A 25,047-nucleotide genomic window follows, 5' to 3' on the forward strand; every position below is an offset into this window, starting at 1 on the left:
CAACTAGTACTGAGAGGATCCTGATTCAATTTGTCTTGTGATTCTGAGTTGATACATACCGATGTTTATCCATTGCTTCTTTCACTGAACCCTTGAACTGTAACATTTGAAGTCAATACATGCAACTGATACTTAAAGCCCCTTGATGTCTTATTCTTCATGGCTACTTGAACATAGTAATGAACTTCTTCCCATGATCTGTAGAAGGACTTAATGAATTAATCACATCCTTTGGTTCTTTGTGTTTATCCTGTCTTCATCTGAAGGGTTCCTGTGCTTCACAGTTTAATAATGTTTATCTGTTTCTGTTTTCATGTTGAGTTATAAATCCTCGATTACATGTTACATTACATTATGCTTTACATCAATCAATATCAATTGCAAGCTGCTCTCCAGGGAAACTTTCTCCTTTTCAGGGTCAGAATACTCAGCATGATCTTTCGGAGCATAATGGACTGGGATAACCATGTCTCCATCTGTAAATTCCTCAACTCTAACCATAGGAATGAAGGGTCCATTCTTTAGGATCTGAATGTAGAATGGATTGACCATCAAGATAAACAACATCATTTTCTTTTTCCAAAGAGTGTAGTTAGCTTTGTCAATGGTAGGAATTTTGATGCTACTGATTTTCTGTGTATTCATTCTTCCAAGATCTTGAATCTGTTTACTTTCAGAGTTTGCTCTGATACCACTTGTTAGGTAATGAATAACACACAGATGGGGGGGGGGGTAAATGTGTTTTACTGTTTTTAGGCTTTTCTTGAAAGTTAATGGTTGAACAAAGTAAATTAAATCTTGTAGACAAAAGTGTTCATGCAGAATTTAAATTTGGGAAAATAAAGAACACAGATCTTTAAAACTCACTTAATTTTATATTAAAAATTAAGACTATTTTGCTACAAAATTTCTAAGCTCTTTGATGTTAAAGAGCTCAGCTTCTTCTTGAGAGTGATACAAGAGATTTGATCTAAATTGTTACAACTGACTAAGGACCAGTTTTAACTTTATAACTCAGTTAACTGTTGGTTTACAAAGTGGATAATAAAACATGCTATTAGCTTTTCTAAACTGTCACTTGTCATTTCTATTTATAGAAAAGCAGATCTTCCATTTATGCCTTAACATATCTTTAGCATCCCGTGTTTACTCTAATCTTCCTCTGTCAGTTAATCTTTGCCATTGATCTTGCATACTCTTCAAACTGCTTTTTGTAGACTTGTCAATCCAGTTGTTGGATTGTTTGTTGATGGTTTATCTTGGATATTGAATTGATCTACAATTCCGTACTTTGAGAGTGTACCTCGAGATCTCTAGTTTAAATTTATAGAACACTTGACATCTCGATAAGTACATAGGCTTATCGAGATCTCTAACACTCCATATTTAGTTTGGCTTGTAGAGGTCTTCAGCTTGTCGAGATCTCTAGTCTTCACATCTTCACTTCAACTTATCGATAATCTTAGTTCTCTAATGGAACTTGACTTCTCGATAACTCAGAGTTATCTACTGAATGTAGACTTGTCGATAACTCTGAGTTCTCTAGTGAAGCAATGACTTATCGATATCTCTAATCTTCAGTTCTTCAATTTGATTTGTCGATATCTTCCTAAGTTCTCTAGTAGCTTTCCTGACTTCTCCACTACAAATTCATTCATTTTTTCTATCCCGGTGGATATTGCTCATCCGTCGAGTAGTGATTGTATCCGGACGGATGTGCCTAACAGCAGTCATCCGTCGGCTAGCCGAACTACTATCCCGATGGATGTTCCTCATCCGTCGGTACTTTTTGCAACTCGAATGACTTCTCTATAACATTAAATCTGTGACTTGTAGAGATCTTGACTTGAAATATTTTTCTCCAAACAGATTTATTCAACTCCAAACTTCTTCAAAATTCTTCTGAGGCATGATCTTCTTGATCTTCTTCCAAATAGAATCCTTAGGCTTGATACCGTTTCAGGAAAAAGACTCCAGTCTGCTCCTTTGCATTTTTACAGACTTTAACTGTTACAAGTACAAAATGCAAATGAAGATAACAATACAACTTACTTAGGATTGGCCCCAGGCTTAACTGATTACTAAAAATAACAGTTCATTAATCTCCTCCTCAGATCAGATGTCCATTGGTTTGCTTCATACTTTGATCAAAGACACTAATGATATTGTTATCTCCAGTAATATTTGACATCATCACTTATATATTACAATATCTATACCAAAAATGAGGAATAAACACCATCTATTCTTTTCCAATTCCTCTTTAAATTAAATTATCATCTTATTTTTTTAAAAAAAATCTATTCTAATTACCATATTTATTTTTTCTTAAATTTTACATTCAAGTTAAAGTTACCATCTTAATAATCTTAAAATTTTAAAATTTCTCAAATACATTACTTAACATTTTAAAATTTCTCAAATACATTAACATTATTAAAAATGAGAAAATATCGTAGTATTTCTATATATTTTTATAATGATAGAAAATAAAAATCATATTTTTGTAAAAATAATTAAGTTTAGATAAGAAAAAGTGAATATATGAATGTGCAATAAAAAAATCTTGAATAATCATCTTAACGTTCTCCAAGGGTCTAAATAAATATTTTAAGAGAATAAAATTATAATTCAATTTTAAAAAATAAAAAATTGAAAAATTACCAAAAATAGTAACTTTTTCTAAAAAAATTGCGATTTTCCTATCTTCTGATTTTTTTTTCCAAAAATACAGAATCAACCAAAATTAACCAAAATCAAGCAGATATGTAATTAGTTGAATGAAGTTTTTTTTGTTACATTTGAGATTACATTTAGTTGCACAAACTCGTCAAAACTTGCGTGCAAACGATTTCAGTTGTAAAAAACCTTATTTTTTGCAAAAAAAATAAAAAAAATAATATTTTTACAAATAAAAAATAATTTTACAAATTTTCTTAAAAATTACAGTTGTTTTCTACAAAAATATTTTTAGACTTCCTATTTTTAAAAAAAGCCCTATAAAATTATTGAGGGGCCAGTTAGTCAGCCGCCGGGAAAGGCCGAGTCTCTGTTGTCATGATTATTAGTTAAGCCAACAGGAGCTACCTATTTGACTTTGAAACTCACCAATCTCTCTTATTTCCTTATAATCTTGCCTACCAATTTGACCCACATGCCTCTAAGTCTCTTCCCTTTCTTTCCTTCAATTTGAAGGTACCCCTTTTCATCTTCTTGCAAAAAGATTCAATTTTTATTTATCAAATCTATGATTTTATATATTTGTTTCTGATTTTATTCATGCGGGCAGCTCAGTTTTCATTCTCTCCTTTGTAAATTCATGAAAGAAAAAAATTATTGATTTTCTTATTGATTGATTGATCTTGGTGTATTCAATAATGAGTACTGTTTGTTAAGATTTCATGTTAGATCATTTGATTTCACTATTGCAGGTGTTATATTTAATTTCATTTATTTTTTATGATGTGAATTTGTTTAATCATTTGATAGAATTTTTTGTTGAATCAACAAGAATGTGAATTGGTGGTCAGTTGTTATTGTGTTTGATCCGGAAAAAAAAGTGGGTCACCTGATTTATCTGGAATATGGTTTTATGTAGCTCATTTGTTGGTTGAAAAGGCTGAGGTTGAGTTTGTTTGGTGTTGAACAATATAATACTTGGTTCTTTTATGTTCATCTTCGATACCTAACAGTTGGAATTTATGTAGCTAAACATTAAGCAGTATCAAATTACTAATTAAACTTCTTATTTTTGTTGTGATTTCATTGAAAATGCTTCAAATTTTATTTGAATGATCTTAGTTAGGGTTGAAAATCTATTGATCGTTTAATGGGTTGAGCTTGTAAATCCGGTGGCTGAATTATCCTGTTCATGCCTTTTAGGTTCCAAACTGATGTTCAGGTCCAATCTAATATGTTATATAGATTTGTTGGGATTCTGTTTTACCTTGTTCCTTTATATTATGTAATTCGAACTTGAGAAAAGCTTTTAGGCTATCCACTTCTGCAGTCTATAGGTAGTAATTTTTTGTTCAATTGGTTTAGTCTATGTGAATGCGCATGTTGCAGGTAATGGATAATAGCAATTTTTTTTTGACTAATTTTGGCTTATAGCCTTACAAATGAGTATCTGTTCTCAACAATTTTCGGGGTGAGCCAGGATCGAACCCAGGATCTGGGACGACAGAGGATAAGCCCTTTACCACTTGAGCTATCCAACCGTGCTCAATGGATAATAGCAATTAATAGAAAAAGTTACAAGAACAAGTGAAGGCCTATCACGCCGGTTACAGCTTAGTGGTGTTTATGTGCAAAAGTATAGCTTATAGCTCCACATAATAATCTGGTCCTCAATGTGGCCTTTACATGTTCTCGTAAACAAGCTTTTGGGTATGGATGAACTAGATGACCAACAATCAGATGAAAATAATTGGAGTTTGGTTGAATCCTTTTCATTCAGACAATCAGTTATAAATGGCAATTATGATGCTGCGCTCTTGCCTAGATCATATTTTGTTGATGTAAGTATCCATTTCTTTCTTAGTATTATGTTAATGTTTCATACTATTAAGAAACGTCTACAGTGATTAAATTTCTGCAGTTTATAACTAAAGACATAATTCAAATTTAAGCTACATTTTAGACCTGTAGTTATTCTTAACTCTTTTCTTCGTTTTTAAAATTAATCGGTCTATGTTTGGCTGTAGGTACCACACATACACCAACTACGCACATGGGATTGTGGTCTCTATTGTGTTTTGATGGCATTAAAAACACTTGGTATAAAAAACTGTAACATTCAAGAACTGGATAAATTATGCTGCACCACCAGGTAAATTCTAGTTTGTAAAAATTACAATTAAATATCAATCACATGCTTCACTACGCCTTGATATATCGATTTGATCATTAGCAAAAATTTTACAGGGTGATCTCTCGCTAATTAAAAATTTACATTATGTTTAAGTCAACTTAAAAGTTAACGATCAACTTGGTGACATGACTAGCAAGTACTGTTGGCATACAGCTAATACCATATGATTTTATAGTAAAAAGGATGAAAATCATATTATTACACATACGTATGCATACATATTGTTGATATTATCACTTTAAGCTTAGTTGTTTAAATATGCATATTAATATTATACCCACTTGAAACAAATAGAAGTGGACTCGTTATTTGTTTAACCCGATACGAACTATTCACTGACACGCCATTTCCGAGTCGGTGTCAGGACGAAACAAGAAATTTGTGTTTTGCATCATTTTCCTCTTCCATGTACATGCATGTGTTCTTTACATACTTGGGGTTTCTAAATGCCACTATAGAAAACTTTTGTACTAGTGCGGCCTATAATTATATTTAATTAATTTTTTTAACGATCCAACCATACGATGTGAAGATCAGGTCAAAATATTGTTGTAGAACAGTTTTTATGCAAATCGAAGTTGTGTAGTATTGGTTTTATTACGATAATATCTTCTTATATAATGTTAAAAGGTTGAGATTGATCGTTTATTTTGTATTAAAAAGTGATTGATCCAAATCATTAAATCATTTAAAACTTTGTTTGTGTGTGTATATATATATTCATTTTTACTATATATTTACATCCGTACCGTTGGATTTTAAGTTAAAAGTCTAATTATTGTGAATTTGAGGCGCACTAATAGAATTTTTTTCTATAGTGGCCTATAGATTCTATTTCCCTATATTCATTCTATATTACGGGCTTATATATATATTAAAATTTATATTTATTTATTTATTTGAGTCGCTCATTCCAAATTCAAAAAGTTGTCAGTCTACTCAGCATTCACCTGTAAAACACATCAGTGCTGTATCAAGTTTTAACAGAAAACGTTTTCTTTGACTAACTGTTGAGTTGACTTGAACGGATTGTCATTTTCAATAGGTGAGCAATCAATTAAGCAACATTAGTCACTTTAACCTTTTCATAATTCAGTTTGGTATCTGCTTCTACAGAATGTGTAAATCCATTAAGTTCATGCTATGTGTTTATACTTTATACATTGATTCCATTGTTCATTTGTCTTTCCTTAACTTTACATGCCTATGGCCATTCCACCTCAATCTCACAACATTAGTCACTCTTTCTGTGGTGTGGCACTGACTAAATGTCGTGGAAAGCTAGCTATAAAACTTGCGCAATTTGAGTAATAGATAATCAGCATAGAGCATTCCCAAATAATCCTGTAGGAACTTTACATTATTTTTATGGGAATTTTGATCCGTTTATAGTAAATCATGAGAACCTAAAAGAGGTTGAAGATACTGGTAATCTGTGGTGGCATGGCGACATTTTTGTGGTTCTCTGAAAAAGCTGTTGTATATATCTGGACGCTCTTGTAGATATTTTTCAAAATAGGGCCACATGAATAGTATTTAGGAAACTTCAAATGAAAGCTGAAAATATGCAATTTATATACTAGCTTAATACACTGAGTACATGATTTTTAAATAATTCCTCTTTGTAGGAAGCTCTGAAGTTTATTTGTTGTCCATTGCATGTCATTTTGCAGTTTTACTATTTCACATCCCTTTTAAAATTCTGCGAACTGTTTTTACTACGTACATACTTCAACAGAGACAAACTTTTAAAAACACACACATCTATTCTTAACACAGGTTGGTTATCTCTTGATCTATGATTGCAGTATTTGGACCGTTGATCTTGCATATCTGCTGCAGAAATTTGCTGTAAACTTTTCGTACTTCACTGTAACATTAGGAGCAAATCCAAAATTTTCTGCAGAGATATTCTACAAGGTGGCTTCTGATGCTATGAACTGAGTAATCTATATTGTTACTTTCCTGTTCCTGTACTAAGGTTAATCATGTCTGACTTCCATTAGTTGGGATATAGTTAGAATAAATTGTAAAATTACTAGTCAATTATAGTATTACTTAATGATTGCTTATGTATGATTGTGTATTGTTATGAGAGCCGGTTGTATATATGAAGTGAGCATAATCAGAATTGTCTTTTTAGATACACTTTTCAATCTTTTTTAAAAATTATGCTTCTATTATTGCTCACTTTCGTGTTTTTATTTATTATGATTTTATTTTTGTTGGGCCCTGCAGCATATTTATGATGCATTTTAATTTACAACAAGAATTGGTATAGAACTAGGATCATACACTTTGAGATTGTAAAGAAGATTTGAATATCGAATAAAGCAGACATTTCAATTAGAAATTTGTGAGAGAACACGAGATACCATTTCATGTAATTATTTAGTGAAATGACATGAGAATGTCTATCAATTAATGTGCATAGTAGGGCTGCACATGGGTTGAGCAAACCGACCAAACCGCCACAGCCCAACCCTGTTTTAACCCGAAAAAACCCGACTCAACGCAAACCGAATGATAGAAGGGTTGTTACTTGGTCAACCCGACATAAATGGGTTGTGTACGGGTTACAAATATATTTATTTATCCTAATTCCTAACCCAACCTAACCCAATTAATTAATATATCACCCCTAATTTTATAAATTTTTTTAAGTTTGACATGTATTTACACCTATTTTTCATATGTTTTCATGTAACTACTACAATATCTTAAATGGGTTTGTGTATTATTTTCTTTTTTCTCATCTCCAATATCTTATAAAGATTACTAATTAATATGATAGAATTTTATTTGCTTCATTTATGGTTGCATATTCATTTTCGTTTACAGATGTATGGTTACTTTCTTAGGGTGTGCATATGATTCACGATACGATATGCATTACTAAAATTGGGAAGTCCGAAGTTCAACTGTTTGCGTTTATAATGTCAATAAAATTTAAATATTAGTACTATAATTATAAGTTATACGCATATTTATAAAATTTTCAAAATGAGCGATGATATATAGTACTGAAACTTTTTTTATAGAATCATTCAACCCATCCAAACCGACCCAATTTTCAAAGTTGTCGCTCTAGATCACTGCATAGTGTGCTCTAGAGCGATAACTTTTTTCTATGCTAGTTTTAACATTTTGAAATGTAATTGAAGATAAACCTTTAAGGCTTTGACTATAATGTTGTCAGTTACATCTTTGAAAAATAATTGAATAGCAACTATCACGCTGATTAGCTGTTCTTTATCATGCAATCTTTATGGAGTTGTCTAACAATGCCATGTTTGGGCATTTTCGTGCACTGTACAGAAAGAATTAAGTCCCGTTACTAATATAGTCCTCATTTTGTTGAAGTTGCGATTTGCATGTTAGTTGAGGCATTTTTATTCTGTCTAGTAGCTGTAGGCTGCCAGCGATTGAGTTGCTTATGCTTTCATCATGAGATTGACATAACTTTCAACATATTTACAAACTTCTTTTGGAAAGGTACTTTTTAGAGTTTTTGTAGAGTGATGAATTGCGAAAATTGTATCTTGCAGGAGCAATTGCCTAATGATTCTGCGCGAGTGGATACACTGTTTCAGAAAGCAATGGATGCTGGAATAAGTATAGAGGTACAACTTACTATAGTTTAGAAAGTATCCCAGTCACATATTAAAAGTAAAATATACGGGCATTGATGATAACCTACTATAGTTTAAAAAGTATTCTGTCACATATTAAAAGTAAAATATACATATTGATGATTAATCATATTTTTCTCGCCTCTAAATATCTGAGCTTCACTTGTGCTTGGATAACAGTTTTAATTTTAGGGTAAATATATGATTGATAATTAATGCATTTTCTTCACTTCAGGTCTGGTCTGACAATCACAGTCTAAAGTTATAAATTTGTGCCAATGCATTATTTATCTAATCTATTAGACCTGACAGGGCTAGAGTAATAATCAACTCAATCCAGTCCGTTGCCGTTTCATAATTCTACTTCTTGCAACTTTACTTCTCTGTATCATTTTACGCTCTTGCGACTTTTCTATAATTCTACTTCTTGGTCCTCCCTTTCATTTCTTTTAGTCATTTTTCCCTCTGTCCAGGGTCCAGACAGTGATAACTAACACTGACTGTTGTGTAATTCTTGTATAAAAAATATCAATTATAATCCATAAGCCATCTCAATAAAGTATTAGCAGATATCAAAGGCCCCATGTATGAATTTCTGTCTTCCTACTGCAATTGATCCATTGTTTAGACGTTGACTTGAATGTTCTTACCTTGCGTGTTCTTTACATTTTTCACATTCTATATACACATTCTGTTTTATACAGTGCAGGTCGATTAGTGGAGAACAGCTGTCTCTTCTAATCTTGTCAGGAAAATATATTGCAATTGCGTTGGTTGACCAATACAGATTAAGGTGCTGACTTAAGTTCTTCCTATTTTTAAGTAGACACGACCATTTTACTAAAGTAATTTTTTTAGTAGTTTAATGCATAATATTTAAATCTTTCCTAGTCTAATGCACAAAAGCTACTATTGTTTTCGATTCAGTCGGACATGGCTAGAAGATTGTTGTGTATCAAGCTTGTGCAATGGAAGCTTTAGTTACACCGGTAAGTAGTGTCCTATCTCCAGGTATTGGATCAAAAATCTTAGAAATACTTCATCATCTTGATATTAATATGGCTCAAATATTGTTTTAACTTGACCAATAAATATGAGGTCTAGCTATTTCGTAACTGTTACTTTTTCTAATATAATGCATATGTTTGATGAAATATGATTTTGTTTGTACTTCAGTTTTTATTTTATTTATATCTTACCCAATCATTATTCTATGTTTTTTTATCTATTTGCCTAAATTGCTGATGTGCAAGTTGATACCATTTTCATCCACTCTGCAAATTTATTACTACTAAAGGAAAACTATGTTGGGTTAAACCGAATATGTGGTATGGGCATGGTGACAAAAGACATAATTGGATTGGGTAATAATTGTATTTATTGACAATTATTATCATAATGGGATTGAGTAATAATTGTATGTGTTGACAATTATTATCATAATGGGAATGAGTAATAATTGTATGGGCAGAAATTATTATTGTAATCATAATAGATCGCTATGAACATCATGAGCTGTCCCGTAATAAAACCTGTTGTTGCTGATACCTTCTTCTCGGTTCCTTCTTCTCCTTCTTCCATAACCTGAGCTCGGAGAAGGAAGAGATAAGAGGGCCCTATGGAGAATGTGGTCAGAAATCCATAATAGAGTCCGACCACAACGACCGAATTGATTATCTTCATGCATAAGGATACTAGATTACCTACTAGAAAAGATTTAAAAATCATCACAAACCTCCCTTTTTCTTTTCTATTGCAATTTCTGGATTATTATATGATGATTTTTGAACTTTCCATATATAGAAAAGAAATAGAAAGAGATAGACTAGAAACGACATCTGTTATGTCAATGACACCAAAGGGATATTAAATGAATGGAATTGGGATATGGATGGAATATAATGAAATAGAGCCACTTTGGGGTTCCCTATGAAATGAGGCATGGAAAGGAGGTATGTCTTGTTGGTTAAGTTTGTGATGGCTATATATACATAGTCATATTATTGTTTTGTTTTGATGTATACTTAAGAGATGTAGTCGTCTTAGGTATCGTCTTAGGTATCGTGTGGGAGATGCTTGAGCATTGGTTGACTCAATTATCAGTTTGGGACACTATTGAGGTGTTATGTATTGATGTATTATTGATAATTGTTTGGATTAATAATACAAGTTGGGACGTGGGTTTTCCACGTCAAATTTATTGTTGTGTGTTTGTGTGCGTACTTTGTATTGGTCGAATTGAATCTTGAATGTGTGTGTGTTTCCTCCTAACAAACTGATGTCTTCAACAGGTCATTATGTCGTAATTTCTGGCTATGATACTACTGCAGATGAGTTTGAGATTCGAGATCCAGCTAGTTCTAGGTATTAATACTATCTAATCTTTCGTAATGAATATTATAGCTAGCTATTTTGTGTTCTGCACTGTTGTTTCCACAGTAACTTCCCAATATGTTCAACTGTGCAAGTTGATGCCTGGAGCTCCAATAACGGATGTCTGCATATGCATGATTTTCTGGCAATAGCTTATATAATGAATATGCTTGCAGCAAATAAGAAAAACTGATAATTCTTGCTTTTTAGTTGTGTGCCTCTACTACTTAAATCACTTTTTCCGACACCAATCACAATACCCCTATGTCCTGTAGAAGTTGAGTATTTTGTGAAATCGCCTTGTGTTTGTCATAAGGAAAATTATCAAATTATACATATGAAGTGCACATATTGTTCAATACAAGTTAAATGACTAGTGGCTGAACCGACAGGTATATATTTAGTCTAGATAGTATAGTACGTATATTGGGTAGGTATTTTGGTTGAAGAAATTGCTTAATTAGAACATATAGTTCACAAGATGTTAGCATACTTCAAACCGGCATATTCACAAAAATATCGTATCTAAGATATTTAGGAATGGTATAAAATATCTTTTAGCTGCATGTTCTATAGTCTGAGCATCTGAATAACTGTGTCACCAATATGTAGCATATGGCCTTGTGATGGTTCCATAAACTTAATATTATGTGCAGGAAACATGATAGGATCACATCAAGATGTCTGGAAAAAGCCCGCAAATCCTTTGGTACTGATGAGGATCTGCTTCTGGTAATCTATCTGTACTCATTATCACCAATCTCTGTATTCAGATAGGCATATCTGGTCAACAATGTAAATGTCATAGCTGCAGATTGTCCATCCCTCGTCCTTAGTTACCACTTACCATAGGTTGAGTGTTCCGGCCTTATGGAACAAATTTGTGCAAGTATTTAAATTTCTTGTGATACCTTACCCAAAAAATTAGTGGTGGGAGGAAAGTAACGGAAGGCACTTGCTCCGGAATTATGAGAAATAGAGTGGTACTACTTTCATTGACGTGCTCTCGAGTTAAAAGGAAATCATAGAAATTATTGTTTAAATTACAATATTAGTTACTTTTTTTATTTAAAAGTAATTAATTAAATAGTGAGGGACTGAGGGTATATTTCTAACCTGATTTCATCTCACTTTTGGAGTGCAATTCTTGGGTGGAAAGCATATAATATTTACATCTCTTTCCCCTTGCTTTCCTTCATTAAAAAACAAAAACAAAAACTTAGAAACATGATATGGAATGCATATCATGTCATTTTACTCCATTGTCCATACCTATCGGGCTTTCCTTCCTATTTAAAACTTGGGAGCATATAGTATAGTGTAACACAGTAGTTCCCATGTGTGGCACGTCACACCATTCTATGTTGAACCAGCTTTGTCTCAACTCTCTAGTCTCAACATTCTACTTTAGTTGGTAAAAAAAATCTGCATTTCTCACCTAGAATATAGGAAACCCAGGAGTAAATGCTACTCCCTCCGTCCCTCCCAATTGTTATCATTTCTAAGTGAGTATCCGACACGCATTTTAAGATGAATAGAAAGTATAGTTCTATAATTTTTTTAAAAAAAATTCTTTTTCTAAATAAAAGTTTAAACATTCTATTTTTATTCAGAAAAAGATAATTTTAAAAAAAAGTTATAGAACTATATTTTATACTCATCTTAAAATGCATGCCGGACACTCTCTCATAAACGATAACAATTGGCTGAGACGGAGGGAGTATTATTTTATTATTTCTTTTGAGGCTTTGAGCTACCATGTTTTTCTCCTCACAATACAGAAGTAAACCATAAGTTTATAAAAATGGAGGTGGTATGTGTTCATATTGATTTGGAAGATGTTTAAGCAAAGACTCCACTTACTGTTAGTTTTTTGATCTAAATTGTATGTGCAGATATCCTTGTCAAAGCCAAAGATTCAGTAACAGCCCAGAAGTGTAGCCTCCTCGAAGTATCAACAATTCTTCTTCCCTTGTGTGAGCCGGCTAGTTGCATCATTAGCACATTGTACGGTTCATTTCCAATTATGTCATCTAAACTTGTAAACAAGTTCTTAATGACTAGTTGTCTTGCATAGGAGCCTCAATGTGGTATACAAGTACGAATCACATTTACAGATTTCATGTCAGAAAGAAAAGTTAAATGAAGCAAATAAGTGATAGGAGTGGATACAGAAGATCCATGGGTTCATTCTTGTGATTCTTGATTGACCGTCTGAAATTTACACCTGGGATCTTATGCTAAACCCTCGATATTTTTGCTTTGAACCGTCCCAGATTCCCTAAATTAATTTTTACTGAATAGCACCATCTCAGCTTCTTTTGTGCCATGTTGCAATGGCAGCTAAATTACTTGAGAATCTGGGTCCTGGTATACCCTTGCACCCAGTCCTATTTATGGTCTGTTCACTTGAATGAATCGTGGAATGAATTTAGGGAGATACAAAATAATCATCAATTAGAGTTCAAATGCAGCTCGGGTTCAAATGAATGAAATGTTTTAAAAATTTCTTTTAAAACAGGTGCTATGCATCTATTGTTCTACTCAGTTTGTGATGCTGAAAATTTGTTATCCTTTAGGTACGAGTCGCACTGTTTTTGAATTATTTGAAGTCGATTTGTAACATTATTGAAATTTGGCTAGTAAGTAACCTAGTCTGTGCTATAGCATATATCGAAGTTTTGGCATTGGAGTTTAAAGTATATGATTTATTAGTGCTGAACATCCAAACGGCCAACGGGCACGGCCACACGAGGACTTGGTGTTGAACTCCTTGATCAAATTCGTCTAACAGGATTTAGAAAATATAATCACAAAATTATTTCTCATAACCCCTTAATGATCCGAATAATTTAAGGGAATATTTGAATAACAAATAAGAAGCTCTTTTTTCTATTAAAAATTCCGACCTTTATAAATGAACTAGTGGTTATATATTTATAGAAAGTACCAATAGGGCTTTCTTACAAATGGGTTGGGCCTTAATACTTCGGTACATTCTAATTATTACAATTAAAATCTTTTGGACCTTTTTCTTCGCTCCTTGGTCCAACATTTCCCCCCCTTATTATATTCCAATATCTTCAGATTTAGTTTCTAAAATGAAAGGATTGTTAAAATAGGACATGTATGTTACATTATATATATATATATATATATATATATATATATATTTGGAATGTCATATTTTACATTTATATTATTTCTCCATATATGTACTTGTATTGTTACACGTGTGTGTGGCAAATAAAGAGAAAAAGGTAGGGGATACAAAATTCTTTCCCTTGATTTAAAAAGAAAAAATATTTTTTCTTATTGGGAGAGGATTGAACCGTTCGGCATCCTTGACTATGCACTTAAGTTCGCCGCTCCGCCTTTCTTGTTTTTCTTTCGTAAAACTTTGATCTGTTGCTATCTTGACTATATCTATATCGTTTCTTGAGTAGTATTATCTGGGGTTTTATCTTCCTGTAAATCATAAATATTGTGAGTTCTTCTTCATATTTAAGAACAATTTATGGTCGGAACTCCGGGACGAAACCACTTGAAAAGGGGATGAAGAATCGTCTTTTAATTTGAATGACTTAGAAATCCCCAACTTGGAACAATGTAACTATTTTGATTTTATAAATGAGGACGAGTTATTGATCGTAGTTTTTGTAGCTCCCCAAGTTCCTGTCCCGTTGAGTCCCAGGACTATAGTTTAAGGGATCGGGTGTTAGCAGATAGTTTACGGCAGGGGAGAGTTGAGTTTGGAGACAAGTCGAGTTTAGATTATATTAGTCATTTTGTGAATAAGGCGATACATTGGACCCAGTTAAAGCGTTCAGTGGATTTCGATAATGGATATAGGTATCAGATACATGGTCATGATGATCGGGTGTGGATGATGCCCGAGTATAAGATGCACATGATCCCGTTGATCTTGTTTGAGGATATTGCTAAGGCGCTGGGCGATGGTTATGGTCGTTGTTTGATCACGCAATCGCAGGTTGGCGTGGATGTTACTGGCCATTCTTTCGAAGAGTACGTTCAAGACTTTGCCTTGGAACATGCGACCCTTCATGATCCTCCAGCCTACACTGATGTCTAAAGGCAGGGAATGCCCCGTCATGGTTGTAAAGCCTTTCTGTTGGATTTACCATCTTTTTCCTGGATGATGATTGGTTGATACTTGCATATTTTAGTTTTTTTGTGGATGTTGGTATTTTATTTCATTTAAGGTTGATGTATCTTACCTGTTGCTTTGGTGATTATCAAATTTTAGTTCTGAAATAGTTCTGCCCTCGAGATTGGCTTCGATATTACGTCTAAGTTTGGTTTTTGACCGTTAATCATTTTTTACTAAAATTCCTTATAGCATTTTGTTTTTAGGGGTATTTGATGAAGTATTTTTGGAATTTTAACCTATTATGTGTTTAACTTTTCATCAAGTGATCAGGGTGATAGGATGTGTTGATTACTTTAATCCCCTATATTTGCGTTTTTGTGGGGAATAAGTGTCATTTCCTCAATGTTTGTTATGCATGAGTTACTTTTATTACAACTTAGTTTACCCTTTATGCTTGAGAAGTACGTTAATGCAACTTTATATTTAAGTGTGAAGTTCTTTTTGTAATTCATTGTGAAGTATGTTGAAATGATCATTCGATATATCGACTGTCAGAGGTTGACGTTTATGTTTGAATCATTTTATCGACCATCGACGAAATATGATTTTATTTTGATGTAAAGCAGAGCAGATTTAAGTACTGAAGCATTTATATAAATAATTCAATGGACCCTTGATGGGGGGCCTCATACCGACCCTCATTGCAGCGAGGGCATGTCTTAAGATAGACAATATTTTACAAGCTTTAATTCAAATGAGATAAGGAAAGTTACTGGTAGAATTTTTTGAGATGAACGTCATTCCATGCATTCTTAATGGGTCGAACATCGAGATGAACCAGTTCATAGGTGGTCGAGCTTACAACTTTGGCGATCTTGTATGGGCCTTCCCACGAGGGCCTGAGCTTTCCAGTTACCGTAGGCTGCGAGGCCGCGGCTTCTCGAAGCACTAGGTCATTGACGTTGAGTGTTTTACTCTTCACATTCTTGTTAAAATATTTAACGGTTTTTTCCTGCTGTGCTATCATTCAAAGTCTTGAATCTTCCCTAGCCTCTTCTAGTAAATTGTTGTGGAACTTTAGATCTTCGAAAGAAAGGGATAGATCGAAGGCCCTGACACGTTGGGAAATCAAGCTTATCTCGACTGGAAGGACATCGTCAATGCCATACGCCATGCGAAAGGGGGTCTCCCCAGTCGCTGTGCAAGGAGTCGCCATGTAAGCCCATAACACAATTGGGAGCTCATCTACCCAGCAGCGTGGGATTTCTTCAATGCGCTTTTTCAATCCTTGGAGGATCGTTCTATTGGATACCTCGACTAGTCCGTTGACTTGGGGGTAAGCGACGGAGGCTTTGATATGTTGAATTTTTAGCTCTTCTAAGGCTTTTTCAAACTTTCCCCAACGAATTGTGTTCCATTGTCGGAGACGAGGATTCTAGGGATTCTTAAGCAGAACACCACATGTTCTATAAAAAATTATAATATGTCTTTCTCCCTGATTTTTTCCAGGGGTTTTGCTTTTATCCATTTTGTTGTGTAATCGATGGCGCTCACCATGCACTGGCATTGATTCTTGGATTTTGGGAAAGGTTCCATAATATCGATACCACACTAAAAGAAGGGACATTGGGAAAGGATCGAGGTCAGTTGGGCCGAGGGTTGATGACTGACTTTGCCATGCATTTGGAATCTCCAACATTTCTTGACGTATTCTTCGCAGTCTTTACGCATCATGGGCCAGAATAGTCCTTGTCACATTATCTTAAATGCTAGGTTTTTTCCTCCCAGATGTCACCACATATCTCAGTGTAAACTTCGATGATTGCCAATTGGGCTTCATCGGGACTTATGCATCGGAGTAGGGGTTCTTACAATGCCTGACGAAACAGGTTTATCCCCTCTATACAGTAGTTTCTTGCTTTAAACATGATCGATCGGGCCTCGATTTTTGATTCAGGTATTTTGTTAACCAAGATGTACTCAATAAAGGATTTCTGCCAATCAGCATGACTCTGAATCTCGTTTATCGATTCACATCTATCGAGGGACAAAGGAGCTCTTCGACGTATATTGGGTCGGGGTTTCTAGGTAGGTTTAAAAAGACAAGCTTCGACAAGGAATCAGCCCACTGATTTGCAGTTCTATCGATGTTCGATATCTTCTAGTAAGAGAAATTCTGTAGCATTTCCTGAGCTCGGGCGAGGTAAGATTGCTTGCTAGCGAACTGGCACTCAACGATGATATCAGAAAGTGCTTGGGCTTTTATCGACGTCTGTGGCTTATATTCAATGAAAAATGACTTAGCTCAATTGTCCAAGCCGCGAGTCTGCTAGTCATGTCTGGTTTTTGTAGGATCTGCTTAAGCGGTTGGGTTATTAGGACATGTATCTCCCTTGCCTGGAAGTAATGAAGGAGCTTTCGACTTGCGATGATCAGGGCATAGACAAGCTTTTCCACCTGCGAGTATCTTGTTTTGGCTTTGTGTAACATGTGGCTGATCTAATATATCGGGGTTTCTTTGCCTTCATTTAGTCGAACCAGGATAGCTGCCACTGTTTCATCAGTAGCTGATAAGTAGACCCTCAAGGGGTCACCCTGTTGAGGCATGATGAGAATAGGAGGATTGGTGAGAAAGGTCTCTAGCTCAGTGAAGCTGTTTTTACAGTTTTTATTCCACTCGAACATTGATGACTTTGAGGCCTGTCTTATTAATTGCGAAGAACGGAAGACATCTCTTTGACAATTGAGGGATAAAGCATCCCAGGGCAGCGATGCACCCTGTTAATTGTTGCTTATCTTTCACACATTTTGGATCCTCCATTTTTAGAATTGCCTTTTTTTGGGATGGATCGTCCTCTATTCCTCATTGCGTGACAGAAAACCACAAGAATTTTCCTGCCGTGAGGCCGAAGGAACATTTGAACGGATTTAAGTGCATATTATGGACCCAAGCATTTTCAAAGGTTTCACGGAGGTCGTTCACGCGATCCAAGTCCCTTTTTGACTTGGAGATCATATCATCAACGTAGATTAACATGTTCTGCCTTATCTGGGCTCCAAAAGTAGTATCCATTGTTTGCTGGAATGTGGCACTGACATTGATGAGGCGAAGGACATGACTCAATATCCAAAAACTCCTCGGAATGTGATAAAAGCATTATGTTCCCAATCTTGGTTATCCATTTTTATCTAGTTATACCCTGAGAAAGCGTCCATAAATGACAAAAGTTCATTTCCTGATATAGCATCGATAAGCTGATCGATATTTGGAGGGGGGTAAAAGTCCTTCGGGCACGCTCGGTTTACATCAGAATAATCAATGCACATTCGACATTTGCCATTGCTTTTCTTAACTAGGAAAATATTAAAAATCCATGTAGGAAATTTTATAGGTGCGGTGGAGCCGGCAACAAGGAGTTTATCTAGTTCTTGGTCGATGGCCGCCCTTTTTTCTTCGGAGAATACTCGATGCTTCTGTTGTACTAGAGTTAGGTCCTTGCTAATATGTAGCGAGTGTCAGGCTATGACCTTGGTAATACCCGGCATGTCTTTAGGATCCCACGCGAAGATGTCTGCGAATTCTCGAACAAGGCTCATTAGTTCGAGCTTAATGAGGTCGGCTAAATTTTTTCCTATACGGGTTTTCTTGTCAGGATCTCCCTTTACAACCTCAATTTCTTCCATTTCGTCAACTAGTGAGCATGTTTTGCTTACAAAAATGTCGATCATTTATCTGAGGTCGATATCGAGGATTTGGTTGACTTCCTATTCATTATCTAGTTTGGCTCTTGGCCCGACGGTGGATAAATAACATTGGTGCACCACGGCCTGATCTCCAACAACTTCCCCAATGCCAAATTATGTGGGAAAGTTCATCTTTAGGTGAGTGATAGATGTTATTGCTCTTAAGGAGGTGATTGTTATCATGTCTATAATATCGTTAAAGCTGGAAAAAGCGCTGACCACATGGAATTCGACTACCTCCTGAAAAGTGGATTTTATATCTACTTGGAACGCTTTATTACAAGCTTGAGTTGGTGTTTTGGACTCAAGTTGTTGGTATTTGTGATATGTTTTTGTGTTATTGCAATTCAGGCATCAGTTAAATACAGAAAGGAGCTTTTTAAGGAAATATGCTAAAAAGAGATCATAATTGGAAGCCTAGGCCATTCTCAAGTTGTAGAGAATCTCGTTAGTTTCGCGTGGGCAGTTGAATCGCCTAACTCTGACGAGCAGAACTCAAGATACGGCCAAAAGAAGAATTATCAGAAAATTTCCAGAAAGCCAGCGCGGCCGCGCCAGAACCAGCGCACCCCGCTCCAAAAATCACTATTCCAGCGTGGCCGCGGCCGAAAGTAGCGCGCCCGCGCCCTGTTTCTGCACCAGAATCCTGATTTTAGTCGAAATTGAAGATTTTGAGAGTCCTGGTCATCCTAGAGCCTGTATATATCAATAAAAAGATGTTTTTAACAACAAGGAGACCAGGGAGAGCATTACGAAGACCTAGAGAGCACGAGACGGCTACGGAGAAGAAGACTTTTGTATTCTTCAATATAGTTGATACTTGGATGCTTGTTTTCGATTTGTCTTTGAACCCTAGTACTCTTATATTGTTTATTATCATGCTTTTATTGGAACCCATGGTGACGATGAGTTCGATTATGAACTAATCGTTATCGTGGGGTTCTAACGGATTTACTTATGGATTTCTATAGTTAATTATTTTGATACCTAAGTGTGTGGTGATTGATTGATATCCTAGTATTGGTTGTACTTATTCGTCTTATGTGCGTAGCTAACATATAAGATAGCGTGTTAATCTCTATTGAAGCGAAAGTGAATATAGAGGTTTAGAACTTGCCATGCTAGCATAGGTTCATGTATAATTGTCATGCATTATTCGTAGATAATTTTGACCATCTTACTTGCCCTATATAATCACGATAGATAACTTGTTCATTAAACCTTTATGTTGGTCAAATTCTATAGACATATAGGGTCTCAAGATATGTGGTGTCTATTCAACTTCTATCTCTTTTGTGGATGTCTGGTAGTAGGGTATTCGTACAATGAAAGTTGGCGTTTACTAGTTTCGTATTATCTGATTAGTTGTCATCACCATTACATGCTAAGGTGAAGAACAATGACTTTGAATAAAGTAGTAATGAAGTTAGAATCCCATGTTTGTCCCATATAGTTAATTCAAACACTTTTATTCTTAGTTAATTGCATGTTAGTTTAATCTTAGTTATAAATAACCCAACTTGTTATTGTCTTAGCATTGAGCGATAGCCATACCATTATTACATAGGTGCATAATCTTAAGTTAACTAAAAAGAGTCTCGGTGGGAATGAATCTGATTTATATCTTATACTAATTGTGAACGTGTATACTTACGTGAAATTTTAGCGCGTATTTTCGCCCTAACACCTTCCAAATTTGACACGATGGAGAACCGAACACTACTGGCATGTCGATGGTTCCTACCACATGAACATCATTGCTGGTGAACCCGTATAATGGGGTGTAAAAATTTTTGAGCCTGCGATCTCCGATATCCATCTGAGCAAAGGCGTGGTGATATAATATGTTAACAAAATTCTCATTATCCACTAGCATTTTATTTACAATGTTATTTCCAACATGAGTCATGATCACAAATGCATCTTAGTGACCCTCGACGAGTCCCGGGTAGTAGTCATCATCAGAGAACGATATGACTGGAGAAGGGCTCGTGCGTGGGCGTTTCACCGGAGAGGGGTTAATATTGAGCACCTCGCGTGCGTATCTCTTACATGAATTATTGGATGCGCCACTGGCTTCTATACCTCTGAATATTACGTCAACGACTCTATCCTCATCGTGTATCCGGTCATGGCGATGCGTGCCTTCTTGTTCAACATAATGGACTATTTATCCTCGATAATATTTTTATGTAGTCGCAGGTGATACTGTTGGGAATATGTTGTGAACTTGATGATTTCATTAACAAAATAACTTAGTAGATTTAACATAGTGGATTATGTAGCACTCGACGGATAAGCAAATATAGTCCCGACGGATGACTCAAAATAGTCCCGACGGATGATGATTTGACATCCATCGAGTGAGTAGCTTATGTATCAATAAGTCATGTAACACATTTCTGCAAACACCTTTGTATAGATTCTGTAGTAGCATATAAGTCATGTTGACTTTAATTAGATATGCAAAATAGGTTGATTAATTGTACATAGATGATTTCTTGTAATTCTGCATAAATGAAATGAAGTCAAGTGCCAAATAGCTACCCGACAGATGATCAACAAAGCTACCTGACGGATGATCAACAAAGCTACCCGACGGATGATCAACAAGGCAACCCGACGGATGATCATGTACCGACGGATGATCAATTCAAACATCTGTTGACAGTAACAACACATTCACATGCATCGAGTGTATGCAAAAAGGAATGTGGAAGCCTATTCAACTGGGTTTTTGAGAACAAAGAAGCATTGCCATTTCCATGCTATTATGAAGATATTCAAAGATGTTGGAATAGAGTAGTGAAGTAGCATATTATTAGACTTGATAGGTTTTGTTTTATTATCTTGTCTTATTACTGTGTAATCTTGGTGATATATAAACCAAGAGTAGCAAATAGAACAACAACAACAACAACAACAACAAGACTAAGCAAGTATTTTTTTCAGAGAAACAATTGTAAGCTGAATCCTTTAGCATTTCTCTGTAAAGTTTAGTTGTTCTTATTTGTAAGTAGCTGTGAGCTATTCAAGCTTCACAGATTTCTCTCAATATATATATATATAGTAGATACATTCAAATCCACCAGAAAGTTTTAAAGACTTGTGTTTTTATTACTTTGTGTTTTGATTCATATTTAACTTGTCATTCCGCACTTTGAAAATCAAAACACTAACATATATATATATTTTAAGTTAAAACATTTTATAATTCAGAAAAAGTTTCAAGAATTCCATTCAACCCCCCTTCTGTAATTCTTGTTGCATTGTTAGGGACTAATAGATACCTTGAAGAAGGTTCTTGATAGAGATGTGCGAGGTAAGATGGAAAAGGCAATGATGTTCCTGGAGCAGAAGTTCGTGAGTGAAGCTGTAGGCGCTTCCAAGCCTGGGGTTTTGAAGGCTGGGCCGTCGAGGGCTGGCCATTTTGTTTCACTAGAGCTTCTGGATGACAATGGTGATATGGTAATTGAAGATCGGGAAGAGGTTGTTGGTGAAGGTTCGGTGATTGTTCTCCAAAAGCAGCACCGTGGTGATGGAGATAACGCTCGTGGTGATGCCTCGAGGGTTGAGGCTGGCCAATCTGCTAATATTAACAAAACCTTGATGATAATCGGGGGTAGGGCATTTATGAACCCCACAGCTGACCCGCATGCTTCACGGGAGACTGTTCGTGTCAAAATTCAACCCAAGCGAATGTTAGACCGAGGGTTCGATGGTTCCAGTTCAAGCTTTCAAGGTGTTTCATCTTCCTCAGGATGTCGTCTCTTATTCTTCAAAGAAAAGAAGTGATATTGTTGATCGATGTCTGAGTCGAGTTGGCCGTGTTTGTGCTCTACCCTTTTTTAATATATATTTGTTTTTCTTATTTTTATTTTATGTTTGTTTTAATTTGTGTGTGCTTGGGGATTTGTTTGCAGTTTCTTTTGGATTTCACTCATATTCTAGAGGAGTTCAAATATGATATGGAAGGGGAGGATGTTTCCCATCTTACTGTTGATCTCTCTGCTATGGGAAAGGAAAAAAAGTTTGAGGACCAGTATATTGAGGTCAAATGTCAGGTTGATGAGCTATCGACCACGAACACCAAGCTTAGCAAGAAAGTAGGGGAGATGGAGCTGGCTCATGATGCGAAGAGCAAAAAGATTGACAGCCTAGAGAAGGCATTAAAGGAAATGACAATGTCAAGGGATGAGGAAAAGGGTAAGAGGGAGACTACGAAAGCCGAGCTACGTCATGTTCTTGACTCCAACAAGTGGTTGGTTGAGGAGAATGATAAGCTGAAGGTTGACATTCATAAGGGTGTGGAGGATATTGCTAAGGTGTTGGGAGATGGTTATAGCCATTGTTTGACCAGGCTATCAAAGGTTTGCGTGGATGTTACTAGCCATTCTTTCGAATAGTACATTCAAGACTTTGCCTTGGAAAATGATGCCCTTCAGGATCCTCCAGCCCACGATGATATCTGAAGGTGCGGAATGCCCCATGATTGTTGTAAAGCCTTTCTGTTGGATTTACCATCTTTTTCCAGGATGATATTTGGTTGATACTTGTGTACTTTAGTTTTTTTTGTTGTGGTTGTTGGTATCTTATTTCATTTATGGTTGATGTTGTGCAAGATATGCCTGTATTATAACAAGACTAAGTCACATTGACAACACTAAGATTTAGTTGTATGATAATCTAAATTTGTATTTTGTATTGTATTGTTTGAGTCTGTAAAAGTGTTAAAGATCAGACCAGAGTATTTTTTTTGTGAACAGTCTCAAGCCTAAGAATAAACTCTGGTAGAAGATCAACAAGATCATGCCTCGGAGAAAAGGTGAAGAAGCTCAGAGTTGAATAAATCTATTTTTGGAAAAATGTTCTAAGTCAAGATATCTACAAGTCACATATCAAGTCATATAGAGAAGTCATTCGAGAACTTCAGAATGACTTGTCGAGAAGTCCAAAATGGCATATAGAGAAGTCTCAGAGATATCGACAAGTCAAATGAAGATGTGAAGATTTGGAGACCTCGACAAGCCATTTCTGCATATAGAGAACTCAGAGATCTCGACAAGTCAAAGACACTTATAGAGAACTCAGAGACCTCGACAATCCAAATTCACTTATAGAGAACTCAGAGACTTCGACAAGTGAAAACGCTTATAGATAACTCATAGATCTCAGTAAGCCATTATACTTATCGAGATGTTAGTTCTCTATACAACAAAATGGAGATCGCGATATGAACCTCAAGTACAGAATGCAGGCAAGTTAAAGATTCAAGATTATCAATCAAAAAATAATCTAATCACTTAGACTGAAAAGTCTACAAAAGCAGCTTGAACAGTGCAAGATCAAGGGCCAAGATTAACTGATAAAGGAAGGTCACAGACCTACAAGATTTGCAAGGATTCACTAAGCCAAAATGGAAAGCTTTAGAGATAACTTAAAGTAGGTGTTATGGATAAAAAATTAAGGTATTAATTACTGTATTTACTACTAGATTTCATGAGCTTTGAGACTCGATTTGACTGCTCTTGTGTTTCGTGACTCGATCTGCCTTAACAAGATGCCTACGTACCTTGATGTTCGCCAATGATCAGGTCAAAAAACATAGTTCTGATTTGTGGGGTGAGACCCTTTATATAGATGTTGGGAGTCCTTGAATTGGACTAGGGCTAGGAGACTTAGTGGACAAGTCTTAGAATTAGAATGGACTTTGGAGTCCTACAATGCAGGAAGTTGATTCCTTATCCTATGGGATTCCTTGGAGGCCAATCTCCAAGGAATTGTGTCCTTGTTTGGAATTTATCATCAGCTGATTTATCCCTTATTAATTAATTACAAAATTAATTAATATTCAGGGTTTTAGGCCCTTTCTAATAGGCTTAACTGTCAGCCCAATTCTGGTATAATTAATGCGGTATTAATTCCACAATCAGGGTTTATTTTACTCCCTATCATTTGCCCCCCAACTTCTGGGAAATCGTAAAAGCTTTCGCATAAGTTAAGTCCGTTTATTCCCTTACAGGGTATAGCTTTTTGTGTAAAGTATGGAGTGACCTACACATTTACAACAATTTGCCTTGTATGTGGCTTCAGAGTCACTTTGGAACATCCCTATTACTTTCTTTACCTTATCCCTTTTATTTAGGAATTTTTAGGTATTTTTCCTTAATTTCCAGGAATTTTTTCTAATTTTCAGGAATTTATTCTTAATTTTCAGATTTTTTTTCCAATTTTTAGGCTTTTTTCGACTAGGATTCTAGTCGTTTGGTCGACTTGGATCCTAGTCGAAATTTTGGCCAGCTCTTGGGGCCTGG

General features: G+C 35.4%; 1 protein-coding gene across 1 annotated transcript; it reads left to right on the forward strand.

The window, feature by feature from the left end:
• Positions 1-3,062: 3,062 nt before the first annotated feature.
• On the forward strand, positions 3,063-13,145 carry LOC141724413 (guanylyl cyclase 1). The gene is made up of 10 exons (XM_074526564.1): positions 3,063-3,197; positions 4,227-4,520; positions 4,707-4,831; positions 6,682-6,793; positions 8,422-8,496; positions 9,210-9,298; positions 9,433-9,494; positions 10,797-10,869; positions 11,535-11,610; positions 12,774-13,145. Exons 2-10 carry the CDS (start codon positions 4,353-4,355, stop codon positions 12,801-12,803), a joined length of 810 nt encoding a protein of 269 aa, XP_074382665.1. The 5' UTR covers positions 3,063-3,197; positions 4,227-4,352; the 3' UTR covers positions 12,804-13,145.
• The last annotated feature ends 11,902 nt before the right edge of the window (positions 13,146-25,047 follow it).

The sequence above is a fragment of the Apium graveolens genome, chromosome 5, assembly GCF_009905375.1.
Source record: "Apium graveolens cultivar Ventura chromosome 5, ASM990537v1, whole genome shotgun sequence".
In the NCBI taxonomy this organism is placed as follows: Eukaryota; Viridiplantae; Streptophyta; class Magnoliopsida; order Apiales; family Apiaceae; genus Apium; species Apium graveolens.